At 42.1% G+C, this 27,868-nt stretch overlaps 1 protein-coding gene across 1 annotated transcript in view; it reads right to left on the bottom strand.

Annotated features, from left to right (window-relative positions):
* Positions 1-26,936, bottom strand: part of PGM5 (phosphoglucomutase 5) — a 180,047-nt gene extending 153,111 nt beyond the window's left edge. The window contains exons 1-2 of the mRNA XM_080913148.1: positions 26,613-26,936; positions 1,164-1,326 (exon numbers count right to left, since the gene is read on the bottom strand). Of these exons, the coding sequence (XP_080769274.1) occupies positions 1,164-1,326; positions 26,613-26,873 (424 nt within the window). The 5' untranslated portion in view covers positions 26,874-26,936. The remainder of the gene's footprint in view (positions 1-1,163; positions 1,327-26,612) is intronic.
* Between the last annotated feature and the right edge of the window lie 932 nt (positions 26,937-27,868).

The following is a 27,868-nucleotide window of genomic DNA, read 5'->3' as shown; positions in this document are numbered from 1 at the left end:
TCTGGAAGAGAAACCAGTACTCTTAACCGCTGAGCCATCTCTCCAGCCCTCTTTTGTTTTTTTAAGATGCATTTATTGTGTATAGAGTTCTACCTGCATGTACACTTGCACACCAGAAGAGGGCATCAGATCCCATTATAGATGGTTGTGAGTCATCATGTGGTTGCTGGGAATTGAACTCAGGACCTTTGGAAGAGTTCCCAGTGCTTTTAACCTCCAAGTCATCTTTCCAGCCCCCAGACACATCTCATAAGGGTGTTTCTACAAAGGTTTAATTGAAGAGGAAAGGTCTGCCCCAAGTGCAGGGCAACATTCCATGGACTGAGACCTCACACTGAAAAAAAGGAGAAATAAAAAAAAGCCAACTTTTGCTACCCTCTCTTCTCATTCCCCACCCCCTCCCAGCAGCCTCACATTCTTCCCTACACACCTTCCCTTCTATAGTGAACTGTGTCCTCTCAGACTGTGAGCCAAAATAAACCCTTCTTTTCTGAAGTTTCTTCATATCAGGAGTTTGTCACAAGAAAAGTAGACAGCACAGCATTTAACTATAGTTGTGGGGGAATGGGTCTTTCTTTAAAAAAAAATGAACACAAAAAATTTATGAACGGAATGTCTTTGTGTTGAATTTTGCCTTAAAATACCTCAGGGGGTGGAAATTATTACCAAGGTGAGAGAAACACAGGGATGGATAACTGGAGTCCACTTATGACAGACTTTACACTTCTATAAAGTTAAGAACAAATTAAGGACCTTATATACATAGTAAAAGTCTCCACCGAAAATCATGTGTCTCTCTGAGCAGCCTTGTGACCTTCCATAGTAACTCAGCCACCTGGGGCTTCAATTTGTTTCTTTGCAAAATGAAAGGACTGTTTTAAATGGCCCTCAGGGTATGTTTCAACTTTAAAATCTAGAGTCCTCTTGTATCAGATAACTGTCAACTACCCAGTCTTTCACTTGGCTGAAGCATACAGGTGATCAAGAGACTAGCCTTGTGCTTCTGAGAGGCTATATGTCATTTTCTTGGAATCATATTGCCTGGACATCTCACTGACTTTTTCTGAGCTGACTCCTCTCCATTTTGCCTGCATACCATCAGAGAATATAATGTAAGGAAAATGGTATCAATTAAGGCATATTTGGAATATATATACACATACCTCCATTAGCAACATTAAACTTCACTCCAAACTCTCCCCCTGGTCCTCCAGGACAGTGGCTGGCTGTTAAGATGATCCCACCAGCTGCCTTGATTTTCCTGATAATGCAAGAGACTGCAGGTGTTGACAAGATGCCATTCTGTCCGATAATTAGTCGGCCAATCTAAAAAATACAGGAAAAAAGTCAGTCCAAGGTTGATGGAATAATTGAAGGCATTTCAACAGGAAAGTAGCCCAGGCTCTGTCAAGAGATGATAAATCTCCTTGCCAGAAGAACTGGACAGATTCTGTGTTAGGAAAGCTGAATAAAAGGAGTATTGTCTGCCCCACCCAAAGTCTCCAAGTCCATTTGGGGTATTCATATCTAGTCTTCCACTGCCAACCAATAATTACTTAAGGATCATTGGTTTCTGGTGGTTTTGAATATTTACTTTTGATGACCAACAGATTTTCTGAGCTCACTTAAGTTCTTACTTTAGGTCTAAGAAACTATAATGATGAAGGTGTTAGAAATGACAACGAAACAGAAAAGGACTTCTTTCTATTTCACTTGCTTCTTCTCTGTGACATTTTATTCTTGATGGCCACGTTGATGCCATTTAGAAACACCATGGAAACAAATCTCTAGGCACATCAATAAGGAATTGTCTAGATTAGGTTCACTGGGGAAGGAAGGCCTGCCTTAAATGGCTGTTCCATTCTATGGGCTTGGACATAGACTAGATAAAAAGAAGACAGCCACAGAGCAGAAGCACACATCACTCTCTGTTTCCTAGCTGAGCATTCAATGTAACCAGCTACATCCTGCTCTTACTGCCATGCCTTTGAGTTTCTGCTCCAATGTGAGAGACAGAAACCAGGACAGCCCTCTGATATGTAGTGCAAATGGTCCTTAAGTTGCATTGCTTTCTATTTTTCTGATAAATTTTCTCTCATATAATATTACCTAATACTTTCCATATTTATTTACCCACTATGCATAACCCCCCAAGAATTATTTATTCTAAATAACCTAGATCAAACCTGCAAGACAATGTGTAGTAAATACCTGTGAATTGGTTAGCATTAAAACTAATGAACAAGTTCTGTATGAAACAAAAAAGTATTGGGAAAGAGGAAGATGGAAGATGATACACATGATGATGTGGTAGCTACCTTTGTCAACTTGACACAAGCGCTCCACCTAGAAAGTCTCAGTAGGGTAGTATCTACATTGAATTGACCTGTGGGCATGCCTGTCAGGGACTGTCTTCATTAACTGATATGGGGAGGCCCAGTCTACTCTAGGCAGCACCATTCCCTAGGCAAGATCCTGAACTGTGTAAGAGTGGAGAAACCAAGGTGAGTGGAAGCAAAAAAAAAAAGCATGTATGGACTAATTTCTCTCTGTCCTTGACTGTGGGTAGGATGTGACTAAAGTTTCTGATTTGACTTCCTCACAGTGATGGATTATAGCCTAGAACTGTACGTTGCTTTTGTCAAGGAATTTTATGACAATAGAAATGAAACTAGGACACACAAACAGCCAGACTGTCCTGGGGGAGGGAGACTTGGGCATCAGCTATGCTACTAAAGGGGTGAAAGAAGAAAAACACTAGTCTAAGTAAAAAAAAAGAAGTAAAACTTTGGAAAGGAGAGCAGGTAAGTCCAGAGTGCATTGAAGAGGGCTCAGCCACATCTGAGTGTGCTCTCCTCAAGGTGCTAGTGGGGGCCACAGCAGGGTTTGGAATCACAGCTTACAGCAAAGAGATTCTCATAAAACTCACGCTGTATTTTCAGTATCAGAACATTGCAGAGCACTGAGGCAGGGAGATCAAAGCCACACTTATGGCAGCTGCATGGGCAGAGAATGGGATGGTGCTGGGAAACTTTCTCTTTCCTACACTGGACCAGAGCAGTGGCAAGTAATTCATTTCTGAGGGTAATGGATACATGTTCCATATAATTAATATGCTTAATCACCTTTAAAGTGAATAAGTGAAAGTTAAAACAGCCCCCACTGAGTCAAGAGCTGAGCAGTTCTACAGGCAAAGTCCCCTCCCTCCCTGTGTGCTCAGGCTGGGAAGCACAGGACACCTGAAGGAGTCTTACACACTAAAGTGACAGCTAAGCACATCCACGAGACCCTGGAAAAGAATTAACCACAGTAGAGGAGGGAGCGAATGAGGACTTGGGACATACTGAATACTGCAAAAGTAACAGAAGTTTGAGGATCAATTCCTATTTTTCAACAATAACAAAATTAGGAGAAGTCCTAGTTCTCTAATCAAAAGGCACAGAGTAGAAGAGTTCACTAAAAAAAATGTCAGGGCTTGGGGGTGGGAGGCAGCTGGACTTGGTGGATCAATACTTTTGTTCTCAGGAGTCAGAGGCAGAGAGAAGAGGATCTCCGTGAGCGTGAGGCCAGGCTTCACTACATAAAGACAGGGAAGCACAGTGAGACCCTACCTCAAAGGCAGAAACAAACAAAACCCAACTGGTATTTGATTTTAACAAGCAACATACAAACTTGCTAGCCAAGATGCAATCTTAGAGTGAACAGGTGGTAAACAAACATCCCAAGCAAATGGAACTAGAAAGCAAGCAGGTATGACCATACTAATATTGACAAAATAGACTTGAAGCCAACATTAGTTGGAAGAGATTGAAGATGGTTCACTGTGTAATCATGAATGGGACAATCAACCAAGCAAAAGTTACAGTTACAAAAACAATACCCCTGAAATATTGGCATTCCCAATTTCATTACACAAAGACAATACTTGATGTACTAGCACAAACCCTCAACACAGTGATGGTGGGTGGCTTTAATAAGCCACTCTCACCAAGAATGACACTGTCACCCACATCCCCTAAAAAAATCAGAGACATATCAGAGTTAAGCAACCGAGGTCAAACAGACTGAAAAAACTTCTGTGGGATACTCCACCCAAAAACTCCAGAATATACAGTCTGCTCGGCAATCCATGAAAACATATCCAAAGAAGACTGACTGCATTTTAGGATATAAAAGCAAGTCTTAACAAAATAAGAAACCTGAAGTAAATTCTATCTGATCACAATGAAATACACTAGATCTCAACAGGGAAAGATCATGGAATCAAACTCACAGAGATCAAAGCACCAGATGATCATCAAGGAAATTATGAGGAGAATTTAAAAATTCCTCAGACCCAAAGAATGCAACATACCAGAACCTATGGTATATGATAAAAGACCTTTTAAGAAGGAAGTTTATGACTATAAATGACTAGTTTTATAAAAAAAATAAAATAAAATAAATAAGAGTAAGAAGATTAGATAAATGACAGAAAAATTACTTAACAATGAACTTCAACGTCCTAGAAAAACAAGACAAATCAGTAGATAGAAAGAAATTATAAAGCTAATTAGAAATTAAATGATTAATAGAATATACAGAGTCAATGAAACAAAGAGTTGGTTCTCTGATGAGATAAATATTATTGACAAGCTCCTACCTAAACTAACTGAGAGAGAGGCAGAGCCACAGAGGCAGAAACAGAGAAAAAGCCCAATTTAATAAAATTATTGATGAGAAGGGGGACATTACAGAAAACACCAATAAAACCCAAATTATTCAAGAACATTTTTATAATATAGTCTAGTAAATTAGAAGATTAAAACCTACTGATAGTGGGATGCTAACCCCAGAGGCTTGCACTCCCCCAGAAACAACTCACAGACTGTATGAAGTCCAAGAAATAAAGAAAACAAAAAAATATATACATATATTTACAAACAAAAAAAAGAAGATTAAAACCTGATAAATTTCCAGATATATATGTTATACCAACATTAAAACAAGAGGATATAAACAACCCAGCTAGATCTATAACAGAAAGAGAAAGAGGAGACTGAAGCAGAAAAAAAAAAAAAAAAACTGTCAACTCTGAAAGCCCAGGGTTAGTCCCTGCTGAATTCTACCAGCAGAAATGTGCATTTCAACAACAGACTCAAGAATGGAAATCACATTGATCATCATGACAGATACAGAAAAGCCTCAGACAGAGTTCAATTTTTTTTTCATGGTGAAGCCCTGAAGAAACTCAGAATAGAAGGAACACACCAATATAGAAAAGGATGTAAATGACCTTTACCCCACATTCTTCTAAATGGGGAGGGACTAAAATCATTCTTTGTAAAGTCAGAATGGAGCCAAAGGTCTACATTCTCTCTACTTCCTCAGTATGGTCCTTGAGTTCTTAGCCAGTGCAATAAGACAAGAGAAAAGAATGGATATAGTTGGAAAAAGAAGCAAATTATCCTGATCTATATTTGTGGATGACATAATTCTGCACATGACAGATTCTAAAGATGCCACAGGAAAACTCTCAGCCCTGGTAGATGCATTGGCAAAACTTCAGGGCACAAACCAACACATACAAATCAACAGCTTTTCTCTGTCCCACAAACATGCATACTGAAAAAAAAATCAGGGATACAATTCAATCCATGAGAGCTTCAAAAAATGAGTAAGAGTTAGGAATAAGCCTAACTAAGGAAAACAAAGCTTGCTACACTGAAAAGTTTAAAATTCTGAAGAAAAAACTTGAGGAAGACACTAGCAGCACTTGGGGTATAGATTAATTATTAATCAAAGCAGTAAAACTAATTAATTTGTTTTCACTAATGAGTTAATTAAAAATTAATTACAAACTTTTACTTACCTTAGTAAGTACAACTAATTAATTAATTAATTAGAAATAAAAAGACAATGTAGTGAATTGGCATCAATGAGAGAGTGACTGAGGCTCTAATACTAAAAGCTATTTAATGCAAACCCTAAATTTCTGTGGAAATACATGGATCACAAAGAGCCAGGGCGGGGTGAGGAACAGTGCTGCAGACATCACCTCACCTGACCTTAGGCTCCACTTCAGAACCACAGTAACAAAACTAACACAGCACTGATCCAGCAGAGCAGTAGGATCAACAGGACAGATGGACCCTGACTCACCTCTACACAGCTTTGGCTGACTACATTTCAAAAGCATGCATTATAAAAAAAAAAAAAAAAAAAAAAAAAAAAAAAAAAAAAAAAAAAAAAAAAAAACCAGTTTCCTCAATAAATAGCTAGGGAAGCTGGATGTCCCAGTGGATATCCACACGCAGAAACAAGAAACTAGATCCCTACCTTTCACCCAGCAAAGAGCTCACTTCAAAATAGATTGAAGCCTTGAGGTGAGACCTGAGACTCCAAGACTGTTAGAGGAAAGCACAGAACTATCACGTCAAGAGCAAGGCGAGGAAAGGAAAGGAGTCCAACAGCTCAGGAACCAATTCAAGAACTGGCAGATGGGTTGTATGAAATGTAAAACTTCACAACAACAACAACAACAACAAAAGACAATCAAAGGAAGAGACAGTCAACAGAACAGGACAAAGTCTTTGCTAACTATGTATCTGGCAATGGATTAGTGTCTAGAATATATGAATAACTAAAAAATTTGAGAGGGACACTAAAAGATAAAATTAGGCAACATTAATAGAGTAGCCATGGCTCTGTTACTAAAAGCTATTCAATGCAACCCCCAAAAGCTGGACTGGCATCCTTAGCCATCAAGGCAATTCAAATTAAAACTACATGGAGTCCCAATTCACCCCATACCTACCATAAGGGAAACTACCACAAGGAAAGTCACCAGACTACTATAAGTAACAAATGCCAGCCAGGGTCAGGGAGAGAGGAGCCAGCCAACCATGTTGGTGGGAATGTAAACTGGTAGAACCTATGTAGAAAAAGAAAAGAGCTAAAGTGCTGTACCGCTCCTCTGAGCATGCCCAGTAGGTGCGGGTCAGAATTCCAGAGAAACATTTGAGGTTCTGTGTTCACTGACTTATGATTCACAACTGACAAAGTATGAGGTCATCCTGATGGTCAACATAGAGAAGAATGAGGTTACGTTCTTTGCTGAAAAATATATGCAACTGTAGGAAATTCCATTGGGCAAAATAAGCCAAATTCAATAAGATGGTAATTACACTCTTATTCTCACATGTGAATTCTAGATCTTAAAAAGGTACACAAGACTGTATGTGTTTGGTGTGCGTGTGTGTGTGTGTGTGTGTGTGTGTGTGTGTGTGTGTGTTTATGTATGTGTTCGTGTGAGAATGTTTGACTATGTGTGAGCATGTGAATGCGAGTGTGTGTGTGTTAGTGAGTGTGAGAATGTTTGAGTGTGTGTGAGCATGTGAATGTGAATATGCCTGTGCATGTGTGTGTGTGTGTGTGTGTGTGAAAGACATGAAAGCAGAAAGACTGAAGGAAGGAGACTGGCAGGGTGAGGGAGGGAGAAATGAGGGGTGCTCCATATTAAAGTCTACAGCATACTTGAAAGAAACTGTCTTCTTTGTGGAACCGAGCTGTGTACAATGACTAAAAGCCAATGCCAGTGGAAGGGATGAGGAGAGAGCCTGAGGCCAGGCTGCAGGGGCTAATAGTTTCCTGATAGAGGCTGTAGAAATAACGTTGTTCAGTTTGTCACTATAAAGTGCTAGTGACTTGCATTCACAATTGTTTGTTCCGTCATCTATACTGATTCTTTTTTAAATAATCTCACAGGCAGGCCAGAGAGGGCACCAGATTTCATTACAGATGGTTGTGAGCCACCATGTGATTGTTACAAATTGAACTCAGGACCCCTGGAAGAAAAGACAGTGCTCTTAACCTCTGAGCCATCTCTCCAGCCCCTATACTGATTCCTAAAGAAAAACATTTTTAACTGATAGACAGGAGGCTGAGGTAGAGATCAGTGGCTGGGCATTTGCCTAGTATGTCCATGAAGGCATGGACTCCACCCCTGGCACAATAAATGAACTAGTTAATGAATAAGTTAATAAAACTGGAAATGGCATATGCATGTAGACATATCTTATAACGTGTTTGCTTAAAATGAAATTTTTTAAGATGATCTTGTCCACTAACGAAAAGCCAGTTAGACAGAGTATAGTGGGGAAAACCTATGGAATAATACTTAGCCATTAAAAAGTAATTAGTTCTTAATTGCCAGCTGTAGCAAACATAGAAGCTCACAAAAATTCAGTAGAATATCACAGGAGAGTGAAGAGCCCTAGAAGTGAGGGAGAAGTAGGCTTCTGTCCTACTTAGGTTTCTGTTTCTGGAATAAAACTGTGATCAAAGTCAACATAAAGAGGAAAGGGATTATTTCAGTTTAGAACTCCTAGGAACATTCTTTCACTTAAGGAAGTCAGGAGTAAGGAACCTAGACTCCAGAGCTGAAGAAGAGGACTTGGAGAAGTGTTGCCTACTGTTTCCACTTGGCTGCCTCACTGCCTTTATCACATACCACAGGCCAACCTGCTAAGGGATAGCACTTCCCTTAGTGGACTACACTTTCCTTACATCAATTAGCAATCATGAAAATGCCTCCACAGATGTCCCTATTGGCCAACCTGATAGAAGCAATTCTATTTACATTCCTTCTTCCTAGGTGAGCCTACTTTGTACCAAGTTGACCAAACATCACAATAAACAAGGTATGATGCCCCAGCCTATGAATGCCCAGCAGCCTCTTCCCCTACCCACTCCTAGCATCGTCCAAGAGCTCATGAGGAAAGTGACCACTGTGGTAATCCATTAACTCAGAAACATGGTTTTGGTTCAGCTAGGTTGATCTGCCCTCATTCCCTGCTGAGTGTCCAATCTGCTGACAGTAGGGATAAATCCCAAGTTGCAATATGGCAGCATTCCCCTGGAATGATGAGCCAGGTATCAGGTTGATCCATTTGGGCCAGTTCCATCATGGAAGGTCAGCACTTTGTATTAACATGGACGCACTGAGGGGAAGACACACACAGAGAGAAGGTGAAGACAGAAGCCAAGATGGCTGTGGCTGAGCAATGTGGCTATAAGCCCAGGAAGTCAAAGAATGACAACCACCACCAGAAGCTAGAAGAGCCATGGAGAACATCTTTCCAGAGAGTCTCCAGGGAGCATGGCCCTGCCAGTGCCTTCACTTCAACTTCTGGGCTCCAGATCTGTAAGAAAATAAGTTGCTATTGTTTTAAGCTAAGTGGGCCATTTGTTACGGTAGACTTAACAAATTAATACAAAATCTGCAAACGAATATAAAATACCCTTTTCTACAGATGCCACAACAGACTGTCAACAACATAGTGGCTAAACAAGAGCATGCTGCCTTTTTGGAGTTTGGAAGACCTGAAGCACAAAACCAAGGTGCCCCCAAAGACACACATCCTCAAATGGCCCTGGGAGAGGGGCCTCCAGCACCTCTCTGGTTTCTGGTGTCTACCCATGACTCTGGTCTCTGTCTTCCTGTCGTCTTCTCCTCTGCATGTCTATGTTATTTCCTCTTCTGTTAACCTCTCATCTCCCAATTAACCCAAGACAAATGTCATCAGACACGGCAAGACTTTCAACATCAAATGCACATTTGAGATGTACGGACTAAAGGGAAGGTACCCAGTTTGATACTACATATGAGTCTTGTACCATATCTTAGTCCTATTGCTACTGCTATGATAAAACACCCCCCATGAACAAAAGCAACTTGGGAAGGAAATGATTTCTGTCAGGTTATAATTTGTAGTTCATCACTGAAAAAAGTCAGGGCAGAGACTCAAGGCAGGGAGCCCAGGTGCCTGAGCTGAAGCAAAAGCCATGGAGGAATAAACATTGCTTACTGTCCTTCTCCTCCTGTCTTGTTCAGTCTTCTCTCTTTTTTAATTAATTAATTTATTTTATGTATTAAGCACACTGTCACTGTCTTCGGACACACCAGAGGAAGGCATCAGATCTCATTACAAATGGTTGTGAGCCACCATGTGGTTGCTCAGACTTGAACTCATGACCTCTGGAAGAGCAGTGCTCTTAAATACTGAGCCACCATTCCAGCTCCCCAGTCTTCTTTCTTAAACCACCGAAGACCACCTGCCCAGAGTTGGTATCACCCAGGTGGGCTGGGCCATCTCAGACATGCCCACAGATACATATGATGTCTCACTTCCCAGATACTTGCAGCTTGTGTCAAGTCAGGGAACAGAAAGCAAGATGTACTGTTTAACTTCTGTGAGCTTAGTGTCTACCTGCAAAGCCAAAAGTGGGGAAGAGACATTATCACACGGGACTCTTTGGATATGCAATGGGGCACATGTCTTCCCAGGTTCAGAGCTAAGGAGAGAGATGGGTCAACTGGTTCTTACTCTGGTGGGACTTTAAATACTTGGAGAAAGGGACATGATGGTGACTCGTGCTGTTTTGTGCTTGCTCTCCTAAGGACACCAAGCCTTAAATATCGCTTGCTTATATTGCTACTGTCCTCCCCGAAGGGCATGGCTAGAGATGAGGGAAGTGAGATGCCCTTCCGCGGGTCACAGACCAGCGTCCTAAAATGTAAACAATATGACATAAAGCATCTCCTAATCACTTCCATATCCTTCCATTATGTGCCTACAACTAATTTATTATTTTGTGCCCTTTTCTCTTTCAGAATGCTAACAACTGTTCTCCTAAATTAGATTTAGTTTAAGTTCATTTTCCAATTAGCCCCAACTAAAATTCTTGAGAGCAGAGACGTGCCATTTCAATCCTGAGGCTGAATTTTCAGAGAAGATGCAGAACCTGGACACTGAGTGAGTTCCCCAGTAATGTAACGCTAAGAAAAGCAGAAAAAAAAAAAAAAAAAAAAAAAAAAAAAAAAAAAAAAAAACAGTGTAACTTTCTTTTAGCTCTAAGTAAGACATTTGTTAAAAGAGAAAGAAGTGTGCCTCGGTGTCTCCCACTCCCGGGGTCTCTGCCCCAGAATGGAATCACATGACATAATGGACTACATCCCAGAAATTAACCAGGAAAAGTGAAGAGAACAATAAACAGATGCTTCCTCTCTGCTTCTCAGGGTGTTCTGCAGGGCCACACGGATGCCACACAGTATCCCCCTATGAGTTACTGCAGCTAGTAATGTATCAAAAGATGCCAGTTTTCTGTCTTCTTTGTTTAACACACGCGCGCGCGCACACACACACACACACACACAGAGGAATCCCCAAGCCAAGTCGCCATGAACATAAATACTAAGCCTTCAGTTTTTAAGTTCCAGCTGTCAGGGAGGGATGCCAACCCTTAAGGAACGATTTATAAGGAGATGGATGGCTCAGTGGAATTTAGAGAAATAACAGGCTCAAGGCAAGGCATGGATGTGGTTACCCGAACATCAAGGGACTTCTCCATTTGCAGATGGATACTTGTCAGCTATGTGCTTTCTTACATGGGGACCAGATGGGAACAACCAAATGCACCCCCTTGGAAGACATCGCATACACTCTGAAGCTGGAAGGAGGAATGAGGGTACATCTGAACCAAACCAACACAGATTCCTCATGCAATTCCTAGTGTCTGAACACGTGAAGAAAACTCACAGGCATATAGACGTTTGGCCCACGTTGTTTTGTTCAATCAGCCTGATATGAAAATCTCAGAGATCACAAAATCTAATTGCCTTCAGCTGCAAACTGGAGTAAAAATGGGAAGTTAAGTCCCCTCCTAGCAAGCAAGTAGTTGAGTGCTTGGAGAACACTCAGTAGCCTTATCCTGGAGCCTGACTCAGTAAATTGCTAACCCTCTATGAGTTAAACCACCCCAGGAGACAAAGGATAAAGGTCACTAACGGCCATTGTGCCTCCCTGTGAAGAAGGGAGTACCAGAGCCAACCAAGACAAGCTGGTACCAAAAAGACTTCACTCCCCCGCCTCTGTGACTCTGGGTAAGATCCTGAGCCTCTCTGCACCTCAGATTTTATATCTGAAGGACTTTTTTTTTAAAAATCACATGACAGAAGCAAAAGAAGTCACATAGCTCATCTCCAGGTCACAGTGCCCAGCACCAAGCATATCCCTTTCTCTAGCCAATGACATTTCCTAACAATGAATGAATGAATGTGTCACTATCATCAGGCACTTCCTTGAAATACTCTTCTCCTATGTCAGTATGAAGTAAATGATAATAAAATTAAAATCATCTGTAATCCTATCACCTACAACAACCATGGTCAACATTCCCAGCACAGCCTTGGTCTCTGCCTGTCTTCACACACAGTTATAAAAGAAATTGCTGTTTAATCTCTCTCTCTCTCTCTCTCTCTCTCTCTCTCTCTCTCTCTCTCTCTCTCTCTCTCTCTCTCTCTGTCTCTCTCTTTCCCTCTCCCTCTCTCTCTCTCTTTCCCTCTCCCTCTTTCCCTCTCCATCCCTCCCTCTCTATGTGTGTGCATGTGTTTGTGTGCATGTGTGTGTGTGTGTGTTAACTTACATCTTATAAAATCATAGGTTTCTCAGACATCCTCAGTGTTAGTAATCCTGTCTCCATCTTCTCTCTCATCCTCCTCTTACTCACTTATCCACACCCAGGATGCCCTTTTCCTCCTCCACATCATCTCTCCCTTAAAGTCTTTCCCCACCTCCCCTATCTTTTTACCCTGTTCTTCTTTTCCAACTTCTACAAAACTTAAAGCCAAACCCACAAATCTAAAGGCTCAAAGCTGGGATATTCATATAGGGAGGACACATGGTGTGTGTCTTTCTAGGTAACCCTATCTTTTTATGGCACTGAATAATCTTCTCAATATAATTATTGATGAATATAAAAGTGTTTCACCTCAAATATTTATAAGTAAAATAATCACATGTTTGGAGACCGAAGCTATGGTGAGGTGTAGCTTAAAATGGAGATTATTTGCCAATAATTAAGAATTGGTTCATAACTACAGTGTTCTTTTTAGCCATCAAACCTGCTCAGTAAGAAGCTTCTGAAGGGAGTGACAGCCCCACACCACCCTGTTGTAGTAAATATTTTTTTAAAAAATGCTTATCTCTTTAGCGGCCCCTCGATTTCACTCCACAGACCCGTTTCTAGTACAGAGCTGTGCACACCTCTGTCTCTCAGTCTAAGCCACCCCCACAATCTCATTTTTTCTGCATGACTCCTTTCCCTTGGAGGTTTACACTGCCTGTTTACTGCCTCCATCCCGGGGTGTTTCTTTACCCTAAATCCTAACACAAACACAACTCTAAGGACCGATAGCTTTTCATACAGGTTTATATATTCAATTCTCAATCCACAAACCGTCTACACAATAAGATTTCATCAAATAAACAGATACAAACTTCCCTTCTATATGAGATATTAGACCTATACACTCTTTATATGTTCACAGCTATTTAACACCAATTAAGCCCACCTGGATCTAATTCATCTTTCTGGATCTCTATCTTAGAGTTTCCTCTCAGTTCCCCCCCCCCCCCCGTCCTCTCACCTCTGACCCTCTCTCTCCAGCTCCCTTACCCTGCCCAGCCACTGGCTCTCCTTTATTTTACTAATTAAAATGGGAAGGTTCAGATGAAGTCACTGCATGAGTATGTGACTAGGCATCCCTTCTTGGGGAAGTGGAATTAACATTAAAATATGAACTGCTTCAGGACAATCTACACCACCCAAATCTTCTTATATTGTCCTGCTTCAGCTCCCCATGACCCTGTCCTCCATCATGTACCAGACTGCGGTTCTGACTTATCGGTGTCACTGAGCTCAGTTCACAAACCTATCCTTAGGAGAGGCCTGTCTCAAACCACTCCTATTCTTGCTCTCATTCCATCACCAGTTCTACTGAATGTTCTAGAAATACAGGTCTCTAGGGAAGATCTGTGTGTCTATTTTGGTTCTATAATGTCCTCAACCATCTCTGACATTTGGGATTCTGCTCTGTCCTCTGTGATGTTTAGTGTTCCTTGTCAAGTTGATAGACTCAGGGCTTGGCTGGGAGGGGAGATTGTCTTGTTTACATCAAGGCTCGTTGTAATTCTGGATCAGGCCATTCCTTCAGCAGAGAATCCAGGTCTGTATAAAGAGGAGAAGAGAGAAGCTGAGCACTACCTCACATGCACTGATCTGCCTGTTGCCTGATTTGAAGTGCAGTGTGGACAACTGCTTCAAGCTCCTGCTGCCACGATTTCTCCCATGTGCGATCTGTCTTATGAACTCTGGGACACAATGAACCCTTTCTCCTTTAATTTGCTCTTGTCATGGCATCTTATACAGCCACAGGAAAAGAAATGAAGACTCCTCTTAAACATACTCAAGAAAAGATATGGCTTCATGGGGGTAGAGAGAGTGGGCCCTGGCCACATGCTACTTGATAAAGTAGACAGAATGCACACATGTATAGCCACACCCATTTTATAGATAGGTTATACATAAAGAATTTCACGTATGATTTTTCAAAACCTCTTTAAAGTTGCATGTTTTCCCTGAGTAGTTATCATGGTCAATTAAAATTCATGTCTGTGTGTTTTTAAGTGAATCTCCTCAGACCAGTGTCTGCCTGGTTGGGAAATAGTAACTGCCCATTTCCTAAGGGGCCCCACCCTCTATCCCATGTTCCACTGAACTGGTGAACTAGAGACCTCTGCAATCAGATTTACAACTCAGCAAGATTAAACAGTTTACTGTTATTTATGACAGCCGTTCTCGGCCTTCCCCGTCTGCATCTGTCACTGTTCATTTGAGAGCTCCTTTCTAAAGAGCAGCATGCCTCCTCACCAAACACTGAGCAGAGCAGCAGACACAAGCCCCTCACAAATATTTTAACCAAGTGCTTGAAAGCAAGGTAAGCTCCCACAGCTGTGCGGTTTCAGACTCCCCGGCTGATTAGCTAGATTAGCATGGAGTCTCCCAGCCTCTGCTGGGCCTGTTCCTCTCAATAATCTCTCACATGACCCAGTCCACTAGACCAAAAAAAAAAAAAAAAAAAAACTTTGTATAATGATCAGATTAAGGTCTGGCTTCAGGAAAGGCCAGTAGGGTTAGGCCTGGACTGCTGTCTTCACAACAACTGAGTGGTCAGGAAGGTTAATGTGGGAAAACATGGTGCTGACCCAGCTTGCTCCCTGTAGGAGACACAACACACAGACTGGGTCAGGAAGGTCCTTTGGGTTGAGTCAGTCTTTGGGGGAGCAACTGTTACCACCTCGGGACCATTCAGAGGGGAGCATGTGCCTGAAGGCACAGCTGGCAGGGAGGGGATGGTATCTGCAGCAGTGCCACAAAGCTTGCCAACAGCCTGGAGAAATGCCAAAAGTAAGAGTAAGCCATAGGAAGCAACTGTGCCCATCAGACCCACTCAGGAGCCTCTAGTTAGAAAAACTGCTGTTAAAAAAACACGCTCTGCCTCCTTTTCATCCAAGCAAAATATTTTACTAGCGCCTGTGTTCTATGAGTATGCAAAAAATAATAATTCTTAATAATTCATTACACTTGGCCACCGAGCACCTTAGAAAATGTGGAGGCAAGTAGCCCAGGAGTGTGTTCATCTAAGAGTCAGTTCTGTAGATGTTTCAGTACACATGTGAATGCCCATGTTCAGCAATGTTCAGTGTGGCACTTTGCTAAGAGAACACTAGAAAACAATCTATACATTCCATAGCAGAGCGGAAAAAATGGCACATGACTTACTCCATGGCAACACAATGACACTATTAAAATCTGAAAACAGGAAGTAGAATGATATTTGGTACCATAAATGTGTGAATGGCAGCTTGCTAACTGGAAAAACAATAGAGGGGAAAGCATGGTCCCATTTTTCATATAGAAGGTCAGCAAATAAGGTTGGACTCCAAACAGTTACAGTGGACATCTGTGTGTGTCTGTGGTAGGGTGGGGAGAAGGGCATACTTTTCTAATTAAAGCAAGTCTTGGATAAATAGATGGATGGATGGATGGATGGATGGATGGATGGATGGATGGATGGATAGATAGATAGATAGATAGATAGATAGATAGATAGATAGATAGATGATAGATAGACAGATAGAAATATCCATTGATTTCATTATAAAGACATTACTAACCAGGCACAGGAGAGATAGGCTAGAATATCATATGAGCTAACAGGGCTAGCCTGGGCAACACACACTGCCCTCTATCTCAGTAACCAACAAATTAGCCATCCAACCAACCAAACACACAACAAAACTAACACAACAACAAACAGCATTTGAAGAAACAAGGTAAAAACAGGAAAAGGTCTGGATTTTATCTGAGTGCTTTTTCTTTGCCCCAGCTGCACCAACTCTTGAGTATTTTCAACATTCTTAACATATTGATTCTTTTTATTTAGATTTATCTGGTTACAATGCACTTGATTGCCTTCTTTGTGTGTTCTTGGTGATGATTTTTGTATTAAGTTTGATTTGGAATTGTACGTTTATATTGGAGGCATGAACCATTAGTTTTAAAACTTTCCTCTCGGTATTTTTTTTTTTTTAGATCCTTTATTGAATAAACTAAACTCTGTACCTCTGGTTTCAGGTGTTTTTTTTTCCCCCTTTGGAAATCCTAAATATAACAATAGCCAGTGCTAGCTAGAGATCAGGACTCTTGCTAGAGGAAAGAGGAAAACAATAAGAAAAGCTATAACAATATTATGTTTGTACAAAATGTTTCTTAGTAAAGACTTGGAAAGAGAAAAGTCAAAGCGTTCATGACTCCAGGCCAAGGGAAAGATCCTCTTTGATGGTTGAGTGTTCCTGAATTATTTTCTCTTCATACAAATATAGACATTACTCCAAAAGGTGATATCACTAAAACTATAAGAGGTACATGATATTTAAGGACACAGAAGATATGAACTTTGATTTCTAAAAGCCTTGTGTATATTATAGATATGCATTTACTAATAACCAGCAGCGTAAAGTCAGATGAAAGGATTTTAAATGCCCCTGTGGCTGTGTAACCACAGCAATGTAAGGTCACTGGCCAGGCTTGAGTGTGTCAGATCTACCCACAAGGCTATTGACCAATGCTGACACTGGAGTCCTAGCTCTCCACCTTCGTTTCTATATTCCTGGGACAACCAGATCCACTTTCTCTTGCATATTATTCCCAAGTAATCTCATTAAAATTCTCTTTCAATACTTCATATTGCTGTGCTCTAGCAATGGTCAGGACCCTAAAATCAGAGTTAATGTTGATGAATTCAATACCTATGTTTAGGCTGTTCTTTAGGTCTGTAAAGAAATTAGCAAACTTGCAGGGTTCGCAAAGGGCTTCATCAAAACAGATGTTAGATCAAAAATAATTCTTAGGGCAAGTTTTACACAAAATGTTGTGGATGCATGTCTGCCTTTCAATAAACACCATTATATTTTACCACAAGATCTAATAAAGCATGTTGGTTGCAAACACCATCTGGGCCTCTGGATATGTTAACCAAAGCTTAAAATAACCTCCCAGCAACTGGGAGGGCCCAGCTGTTCTCAAACCCTTCCGTTCCCTTAACTCCCCCAGAAAATAGAGAGGAAGGAGACTAGAAGCTGAAAGTGTCAACCGTGTACTTGGTCACACAGGGAAATGGAGACAGCCAAGGGTTCCTGAAGTGTGTTGCTGCTCTCAGGAGAGCTGCCTACTATATGCACCGGTGTGAAGATCCAGAGAGGGCAGTAAGGCAGGGTTATGGAAGGTTCTTGTGGGGTTCCTCCTGAGTTGCACCAGGAACCTGCTTTCCCTAATGTTGGGGTTTACAAGCACTACAATAGTTCAGCTCTACAATGAACACTAGCTAGAAACATAACACAATCAGTCTTCCCCTAGCAGCAAGAGCCTAGATCACCCAGCCTTAGATTTTTAGATCTAGTGCAGGAAGAGGGCCCCAGGTGTTGAAGTACAGGGTGCGACTCTTACTTCCTCCTCAGCTGCCCACCCTCCAGTCCAGCCTCCTCTGGTCTGCGTTATTCCTCTTTGGAACCATGTCAAGATCCATTCCAAGATAGTTGTGAAATGTGCCAAAAACAAGTTATGTTCCCTCTCTCTCTCTCTCTCTCTCTCTCTCTCACACACACACACACACACACACACACACACACTCACACACAAGCAGCTTTTCATGGGCAGTTGAAATCCCCAGATCCAAACAATTTCCTTGGCAGTGAGCAGCTCTTCCAATCTCCTGCATAAACTACACCCTTTGTTTATCATTGCTGGTCATCATGTTGTCGGTACAGTTAGTTTATACGTCACCAGCAGATGGATTTTTCTCTTGGCTGAAATGTACAACCGAGCTGTAAAGTTTTTGTCAAGGGACCCATGACAGGTTTAGTTCAATACATATGGCTAAATTGTAATTATCTAAAATTCATTCAGTTGGCCACAGCAATACTTTTTCTTTTTGCTAAAACGTATTATAATTTGAAGCTAAGATGTCTCCGAAAGGCTCATGTGCTAAGAAAATTAGTTGTGGGTTCATGAACTTTGGGAGAAGTGATTTCAATCCTGGGGGTTTCCACCTATTCAGGATTATGATCTTGGTGGAGTCATAATATAAAGGCAAGGTAGGTGGGGCCTATTTGGGGGAAATGGATAACCGGGAACATCCCCTAGAAACACATCCCCTATCCCTGGTTCCTTACTTTATCACTACATTTTTCTGACCACCAGGTTGGGAGAACAACTCTGATTAGCCACATGTTTCTGTCACCATAGTCTTCTGCTTTATCATGGACCCAGAGCAAACTGACCACAAACTGACACCCCAGAAACACTGGGATAAGTTAAATCATTATCCCTAACACCATTGGCATTTGTGGCAACAGTGAAAACTGACCATCGTGGTGGCTTAAATGTTGCTAAGCACATTCCGTAACAAGGCTTGATTGGACTCTCAGGGTAGGTCAGAGATCTGAAGCCAATTTAAAAACAACTGGCCTCTAGGCATGCCGAAAGGCTAGTGTGTCTGCTCTGCCAACTCGCCAACCCCAGGAAAACCAGAATTAGTAAACATGCAGAAATGTTTATTCTTCAAGAAAAAAGAAATGACTGACATCTGGTTATTCTGAAGACTAAGGGGGATGCTGTCTACCAGCCTGGGGATCCTTTGCTCTTCTATGGAACCAGCCTTAACTGGTTCCTGCAAAATCCTGAGCACTGTTTAGGCTCAATCCCCAGCTTCGTCTCAGTGACTAGAACATGGTCCCACGTACTTTGCATCCTCCATCAGTAGAATATATCTTTATGTTTGTTATAAATCCTCCCTCCCTAGGTCCTTACCCTGGGTTCTGTTTATCAGTCAACAGAGCTCATTCTTATAATGGGCAGAGGTGTACTTTGCAAAGGAGTTTTGATGCAGCTGCCCCTGAAGCTTTGTTGTGATAACTGGCTCGTGGAGATTTCTACCGAGTTTTACTGTGCTTAAATGTATAAGAAAAATAAACTGCAGGTCAACTCTGCAAGTTTTGACTCAGAGCCTGCGGAAGTGTTTCTGACCTGCATGTCATTCTTCACCAGCACAGCTCATTCTCCTGCTGGCTCTGACACTTGCAGGGACCCCAACACGATAACCTATATTAACCCACAGATCCTCTGGGGTATACCAGACTAACTCTGATTTTAACATGCAAGTAGATCTGAAACGGTAAGTTTCAGAGCAATGCTGCCAAACATCATTGCCACTAACTACTTATGACATGTCAATTTCAATTTTATTTTTAAGATGAGATACTGTAACTCATTTATATATTTCATTAAATACATACTTCATACTTCATTAAATATTTAATATTTATATATTTATTATATGATATATAAACAGATAATTTATATATATAATTAAAATTGAATGAAATAAAAAGCTCATTGGTCAGACTAGCTACATTCAAGGATTCAACTCTCATACTTGCATAGAGCATAGGACAGTGCTGAATCCAAAACATCCCCATCATCAGAGTATCATCTCCAGAGAATAAAGATCTCAGTCACTTCTTAGTCTGCTCACTAAGTGACTCATAAAGAGTAGAGGAAAAAAATTTTAGAAAATTCCAGATTATCTTAAGAAAACACAGTGCCCAATATTAAATGTAGTTAGAACAAGCAACAAGATTCCTGCTAAAAAGAAATTGATCCTAACTGCAAAATATGAACCACTGACCCAGAAAGGAACAAGGACATTTTTACAGTAACTGTGCTTTATTTAGCCATTAACCTATTTAAATTGTTTGTGTAAGTGTATATTTGTATGTGTAGTGTGTGTGTGTAGTCTGTATGTGTATAGTGTGTGTGTATATGTGTAGTGTGTATGTATAGTGTGTGTAGTGTGTGTGTGTAGTGTGCATGTGTAGTGTGTATGTAGTATATATTTTGTGTGTGTGTGTAGTGTGTGAATGTATAGTGAGTTTGTGTAGTGTGTGTGTGTAGTGTGTATGTGTGTGTGTGTGTGTGTGAGAGAGAGAGAGAGAGAGACTCAATACTACTAAAGAGATTCTCAAGCAGATGGAAAGAGAAATAGGCTTGAAGATCAATTAGTACCAAACTAATCTTGTTCACAAGATTAAATACTATTTGCTTTTCGGTTCAGTGTCTGACTTTTTAGCACATGGCTGCTGTTTATCTTTCACTCTAGGGTACAGCATGGTTTGTGTCCTTTTAAAAAACTAAAATCCTTCTCAGGAGGTTTTAAGTAATTTTATCTAACAACATGGAAACTATAAGATGGTTATTAGTCAATGATAGAATGTTTACCCAGCATCCCTGAAGGCCTGGGTTCCTTCCCCAGCACTGAGTGGTAGGCAGGGAGAAAAGAATCTTATTTATTTACTAATCCGCTGAAACTGAATGCATTAAAAATCTAAGATTTCCTGGTGCATCCTCAAAAGCCAAAAGTGACACACATTTTATTGTCATAAACTTCAATAGTGGGGATGGCTATTTTTTTCAAATCCATGCTCCAACATTGGCAGTGTGAAAAGAAGGAAAGAAACAGGGCCGTTCCTTTCCAGAAGGAATAACTAAGTGGCTCCACTGTGAGGAGATGTCAGGGTCATAAAAGGATGCCCCCCTAACGGCTGGGGAGATAGCTCGGTTGGTAAAGTGCTTCCATTGCAAACATGACTACCTGTGGTCACCTCCCAGTGCCCGTGTCAAAAAGCAAGGCGTCTTAGCTGGGGTTTTATCACTGTTAAGCGACACCATGGCCAAGGCAAACATTTCATTGGAGCTGGCTTTCAGTTTCAGCAGTTTAGCCCATTTTCATCACAGTAGGAATCATGGCAGCATGCAGGCAGACATGGTGATGGAGAGGCCCAAAGTTCTACTTCCTGATCTGAAGGCAGCCAAGAGGAGACTGGAATTCTACACTAGGCAGAGCATGGGAGACCTCAAAGCCCACACCCACAGTGACACACTTCCTCCAACGAGGCCACACCTATTCCAACGAGGCCACACCTCCTAACAGTGCCCCTCCCCAAGGGCCAGGCAGTTAAACACAGGAATCTATGAGGCCACTCGAACCACCCAAGCCATGGGCTGAGGAAATGCCTGCTGCCAAGCCTGAGAACCTGAATTTGATCCCCAGTTCTACATGGTGGAAGGAGGGAAACAACTCCCAAAAATTGTCTTCTGAAGTCGTAAGAAAAAATAAATTGTCTTCTGACCCAAAACATGCTATGATATACATGCCCCTGCCAACACACACACACACACACACACACACACACACACACACTCCAGCTAATGTAATTCAAGAATTAGAAAAACACTATTTTGAAACCTCCAATGAAGTAGTTTAAGAGATGATCAGTAGTGGATTTTAAGCCACTGAAAAAATATTGATAAAAAAAACAAACTTGCAAATTGTGTTCAAAGCCTGTGCCACCGCTGCTGTCTAAAACTAGCAACCCCTCTCACTTGCCGAGCTCCAGCCTAGGGAGAAGTGCGAGAAATTGTTCAAGACTTCAAAACAGATCTTCGCATCCAGAGTGCAGCTATTGGTGTTTTTCGAATAGCTGGTTGGTCATTTTGAAGATATCAACCTGTGTGCTATCCATGCCAAGCATGTAACAATCATGCCAAAATATATCCTGCTAACACGCCACATATGCGGAGAGCGTGCTTAAGAGTCCACTCTAAGCAGAAACATGTGATTCTCAATTTTTTCCCTTTCTTCCTGTTATCAGTAGCTCTGATTGTTAGATACTATTCTGTGGGGTCAAAGGTACCTAAGTACATGACCGCAAGTGGAAACAAAGGGGACAAAATCAGGCACCGGCAGATTCTTCATTTTCATTTTTGTGCACATTTATAATATAAAGGCAAGGTATAAAGCATTAATGCCAGCAAAATGCTTTAGTGAACACATCTCAACAGTTCAACTTTATAACAATTATAAATAAAACTGTTTTCTGGGGGGGGAAGAAAACAAACATGCATACAGTATAGAGTTGGGCTCACAACTGACTAAAACCAAGGAAGGCTTGGTGGGGCACAGGAACAGTGACCAGTGGGACTCCAAAGTCCTTCTATTGTCACGAATGGAATAACATTTCACACAGCTTCTGCTTCACAAGATGAAGATAATTCAGAGCCCCCCAGAATACCGATTGATGTGCTGCTGAATTGCGATGAGGGGGTGACAGCAGAGAGACCGAATGGATATTCAAAAAGGTGATTTGTTATCCCACCCGAGGACACGAAGGAGGGAGCAGAAGAAAAATCGAACGTCCGAAAAATGAATATACCGAATTAACTGTTTTTTCTTGTTTGGGGTTCCTTGCTATGTAGCCCAAGTTGACATCAGCCTCCCAAGTGATGATGTCAGAGGCCTGTACCCCCCACATCAGGCTGTGAAATACTCTCTTTAAAAAGTAAGTTAAAACGGAATCCAGTGAACTTTGCAAAGGGACTTTGTCCCTTTCCCTCAAAATTCACACACTGGAAGCCTAAGGTGAAGGTTGGAGGTGAGGCATTCAGGGGGTGACTGGGTGGTGAGGATGGAGTTCTGACTGGAATTTAGTGTCCTCAAGAATTAGCTAAGCGAAGCCACCATCAGAAAGCACCATTTTATGAGCCAGAAAATGGACCCTCACCAGACACTAAAGTAACCAGAGCCTGTGCCTTGGGTTTGCAGCCTCTAGAACTGCTTGGCAATGAGTTGGTGATGTTTATACACCAGCCAGTTCCTGGTATCTTGCTACAGTAATTCAAGTGGACTACAACAAGTCTTCAGAACTTATTTTCAACAAAAAAAAAAAAAAAAAAAAAAAACAATAAGTAGTATAAAAGGCTAAACGGGGCCATTAGAGGACATTTGAAAAGCCCAGGAGAGCATCTTGCAAGGTAACTGGGCTGATTCTTAGACAAATCAACTTCATAGACAGATTCACAAACAGACAGGCAGGCAGAGGAGTGTTTTATAGGTTAACAATTGACCTACGTTAACCAAATGCAATGTTTATTCCTTAATTAAGAAAACTTGCTTTGAGTAAATCACCATAAAAGAATTTTAAAACAACTGAGTGAACCCAACCATAGAGTTATAACTATGTAGGGGAAGATTCTTATTTATCAAGAGATCCATGCTGAAGAATTTATGGACAAATGCTATTTTTCTTAGGAAAGTTTAAAAAATTTAATCAAAAAACAATGGCACAAACATTATAAAATGTTATAAAATATAGTCAAGACTATAACTGTCAACAAATCCTACCTTGACTTTTCTGGAATTCTCATACATTTTTAAACTTTTTTAATTTATTTAACTTTATGTACATATTTATGTATGTGGTGTGTATTGTGAGAGTACAGACATGTCCTATTCCAACCATAATTTTTAATATTTTTACACGTATTTATTCTGTATGTATGTGGGGATACACACATGCATACATATATCACAATGTATGTGCTGCAGTCAAAGGACAATTTGCAAATGTCAGTTCTCTCCTGCCACATGGATTCTAGGAATCAAACTCAGATTATCAGGCCTAGAAGCAAGAACTTTACGTGCTGAGCCGTCTTTCTGGCTCCATACTTATAATTCTATCCTAGAAATGTCCAAATCCTAAGTTATACACTAGTGTAAGATGCGTCAGCTTAAAGCTTGTGAACTAGTAAAATATACGTATGTGTTCATCATTTAGAAATTTAATAATTCTGATCCCCCTACAGCAATTATATTAACAAATACCAAGTACAGCTTTTCTTAGAAAATGTCCTTGTAAAATTATCTTAGTTAGTGTTCTATTGCTGTCATGACCACAGCAGTTCTTATTGAAGAAAGGATTGAGTTGGGGCTGGCTTACAGTTTCAGAGGCTTCACCCATTATCAGCATGGCAGGAAGCATGGAGGTGCACAGGCAGACATGATGCTGGAGAAGTAGTAAGAATTCTACGTCCTGATCCAGAGGCAGCCGACGACTGGAACTCAAAGCTCCACCCCCAGTGACACAAGCTCTCTAACAAGGCCATATCTTTTTCTTTTAATACTTATTTATTTTATGTATGTGAGTACACTGTTGCTGTCTTCAGACACACCAGAAGAGGTCACCAGATCGCATTACAGACGGTTGTGAGCCACCATGTGGTTGCTGGGATTTGAACTCAGGACCTCTGGAAGAGCACTCAGTGCTCTTAACCTCTGAGCCATCTCTCCAGCCCTCCTAATCCTCTTTAAAAGTTCTACTCCTCAGTGACTAAGTATTCAACTATATGAGCCTATGGGGGCCATTCTTATTCAAACCACCACATTCATTTTTCAATTAAAACCAAACTTTTTCAGATGGAGGAATGACAGGCCACTTGATAATCAGATTTTCCAGTTCAGAGAGAATATTCTAGTTTGTTACTTTTGTGTCCTGGTTACGAGCATCCAGTCAGGAATATATCATAAAGGCCTTAGAAATCCGGGTCCATCACCCCTCACCTCATGTAGCCTATAGGTTAGAAGACAAGGGAGCCCAAATCCACGTCAATCACACAAGGACTAATATCGCCCATTATCTTGTAATTCTGCCGAACTACATTTTTCCTGAGCCAACCCTCTGACAGTTTGCTTCAGAACAAGTCTCCCAGAAGGTGAGAAAAACATGAAGAGGAGGAGACTGGTCCAAGCCACTGCTGGAGATGCAAATCAACCACCATCTTCAATAACTATTCTGACTCACAATAAATACTGAACAGGCTCAGTTCTCTCATCCCCTGACAAACTAGAGTGTCGGAGAGAGTGGGTGGCGTTATAGCCCACCCCCCTCCCCCGCCAGGGCTTGCTATCCTCCATCAATGCCCAGGAATAGCTTTGTCAGACAAGAGGGAAAGAGCATTTGTCAATCTCTCACCAACATTCATCTATCCCAGGTGAAGAGCCAAAGATAAACACCAGCCTGGGATCCACTCAAAAATTTCCGGGACTATTTCCCATGATTGTTTTTGGGGTGTTAAAAAAAAAAGTAACAATAAGAAAAACCTCACAAAACACCTCTTCCCCCCATTTCATTCCTAAAACGCTGAGGAGGGAAAAAACCCAGTAGGAAACTTGAAACATGGACAGCTGTGATGAGTGAACACTAAGGGGACATAAAAACAGAGAGGGGGCGGGGTGGCCAGAATCCACATGACAGGTAATTTATCCGCTTTCCCAGTTAAAGATGTACATCTGCAAGAGATTCCACTCAAGGGAAAGTTTGATGGGTGTGTGAATCTGATCGCACTAACTGGGCTCAAATAACGTTTTGGAAACCGTATTTCCTACAGATAATTCAGGGACCCCCTAAAGTTTGTTAGTCACACGTTTTGGTAAATGGATTTGAAGCTAAGCAGGGACAAGGTTGAGAGAGCAGAACGAATTTAGCTTTTACAGGGGAGGAAAAGGAAGAGAGGGCTCCTTTCTGTAGGGTACCAAAGAGGGAGCAGACAGAAAGAAACAAAGTCCGAGAAACCAGGCAGCAGAAGAAAACTGCAGAGTTCTTAGGAGAAGGGGGAGGAAATGAGGCTGCAGGTGGGAAGGAAGAGGACAGGCTTGTCAAATGCCAAAGGCATCTCGGAGGGGCGTTAGGGATAGCATTAAGAACGCTACTGCTGAGTCTCGCTTATATCCTTTGGAGAACGGCCTTCTGGAAACTGAGAGCCCAGGCTGCAAAGCCCCCCAAACCATCCAACCCATCTCCGTCCCAGTCAAAGTCACAACTAAAGGACCACTCTTGCCAAATAGCATATGGTTCGATACTGGAGCGTGTGTGATTTGGAGAGAGGGGATTATGGTAATAATAATAATAATAATAATAATAATAATAATAATAATAATAATAATAATAAAGAATATCAGGGTGGGAGATCATGTTGACAGACTCGAGGGGGGGGGGGGAGTCTGAGTAAGGAGGTGGGCAATAAACTGGTCGGAGGAACATGAGAAGCCCAAAATTTCAATGGAGTGGAAAATACAGGAATACAGCGGAAAGTACAACAGGTGCCTGAGAAGCCTAAAGTTCCAGCCCAGGGACTTTGAGAAGAACAGCCCCTTTAAAGGCCAGTGTCCCAGTGTGACTAGTGGCTGCCAGTGCTGCCGGTGTAGGGAACCTTGGAAAGAGCACAAGGGAGGTGGCCCGGGTGTGGAGACCCGCAAACCGGGCGTGAGAGTCACTTACCCCATTGGCCGCAGCCATCTGCACCACGATCTCGGTGGCCGTCCTGCTGAAGTACCTGCCATCGCTGCCCACCACCATGGTGCAGCCCTGACGGTCGCGCAGGTCGATGGACGACAGCACACTCTGGATGAAGTTGGGCAGGTAGTTGCGCTGACCTTCGAAGAGCCCCGTGGGCCGCCGCAGTCCGCCGCCACCGGTCGGCCGCTGGTCCTCATAGGGTGCTGTAGGCACCGTCAGCACCGGGATGGGGCTCCCCTCCATGGCGCCGCTGGCCCGTCCTGCCGCGGCTGCGGGAGCCTCGGGGATCTGCCGCTCTCCCGGGTCCCCGCGGTCTGGCCTGGCTCCCGGCTCCGCCTTGCGCCCTCCCCGCCCCTTCCCACCCTCCCGCCGCTACTCTCAGATTGTCCCACACAACGACCGGGAGTGGAGTCTGCCTCCACCTTCAGATAGTTTTCTGCAGCCCAGCTCCCTCCCAGAGGATAGCCCAGCTGTCCTCGATTCCTTTCCCCAGCTCGCCTAACTTTCCGCGAGTGTCCCAAAGACAGGCTCTAAGACCAACTTCTGTGTCCCCAAGGACACAACACACTTGAGTCCAGTGCCTGGGACTCAGCCTTCCAGCTCTTCCGGAGGCCCACTCTCCACTAGAAGATAGAGCCCAGGACTGGAGTCTGAGCTAGCCAGGGGCCTAGCCCACAACCCTCTCTCCCCACACCCTGAGAGTCAGCTTAGCTCTAGCACAAGTTTCTCTGCCTAGTAAGGACAGAGAGGGAGGTGGGAGGGGGCTAAAAGATTTTGCCATCAGAGAACAGCCCTAGCCAAAAATAACCCTGGAAAGGAGAGCTGAGAATTGTTAGCCTCTGCCAGAGGTGAAACTGAAGGCTGGGCACCGTGTGTGTGTGTGTGTGTGTGTGTGTGTGTGTGTGTGTGTGTCTGTGTGTGTGTGTGTACTCAGCAGGAACATTTGTTGTGGGGAATCATACCCTGTCAGTCCCTTTAGTAGCATCTCTCCGGATGGTGGCTTTTATTTCTTTTTCACTTTAATTGCAATAAACACATCTTTTTTTATTCTTGTCCTTCCTACACATCTGCTTAGAAACTGTGTCTGTCCACACTACTGAACTGATCTCTGGATAAAGCACCTTCAGCAGGAGATTAAAACGTATTTAATGCCCACCGGGAATGAATGAAAATGCCAACTTAAACAAAGGTGAGGTGCTGCCCACTGTGTTTGGCCCTTTTGCCTAAAGCTTTTTATC

This window comes from Micromys minutus (assembly GCF_963924665.1).
Source record: "Micromys minutus genome assembly, chromosome: 2".
NCBI lineage: Eukaryota > Metazoa > Chordata > Mammalia > Rodentia > Muridae > Micromys > Micromys minutus.
The sequence above is the reverse complement of the archived record's forward strand: the minus strand, read 5'-3'. Positions and strand labels throughout refer to the sequence as shown.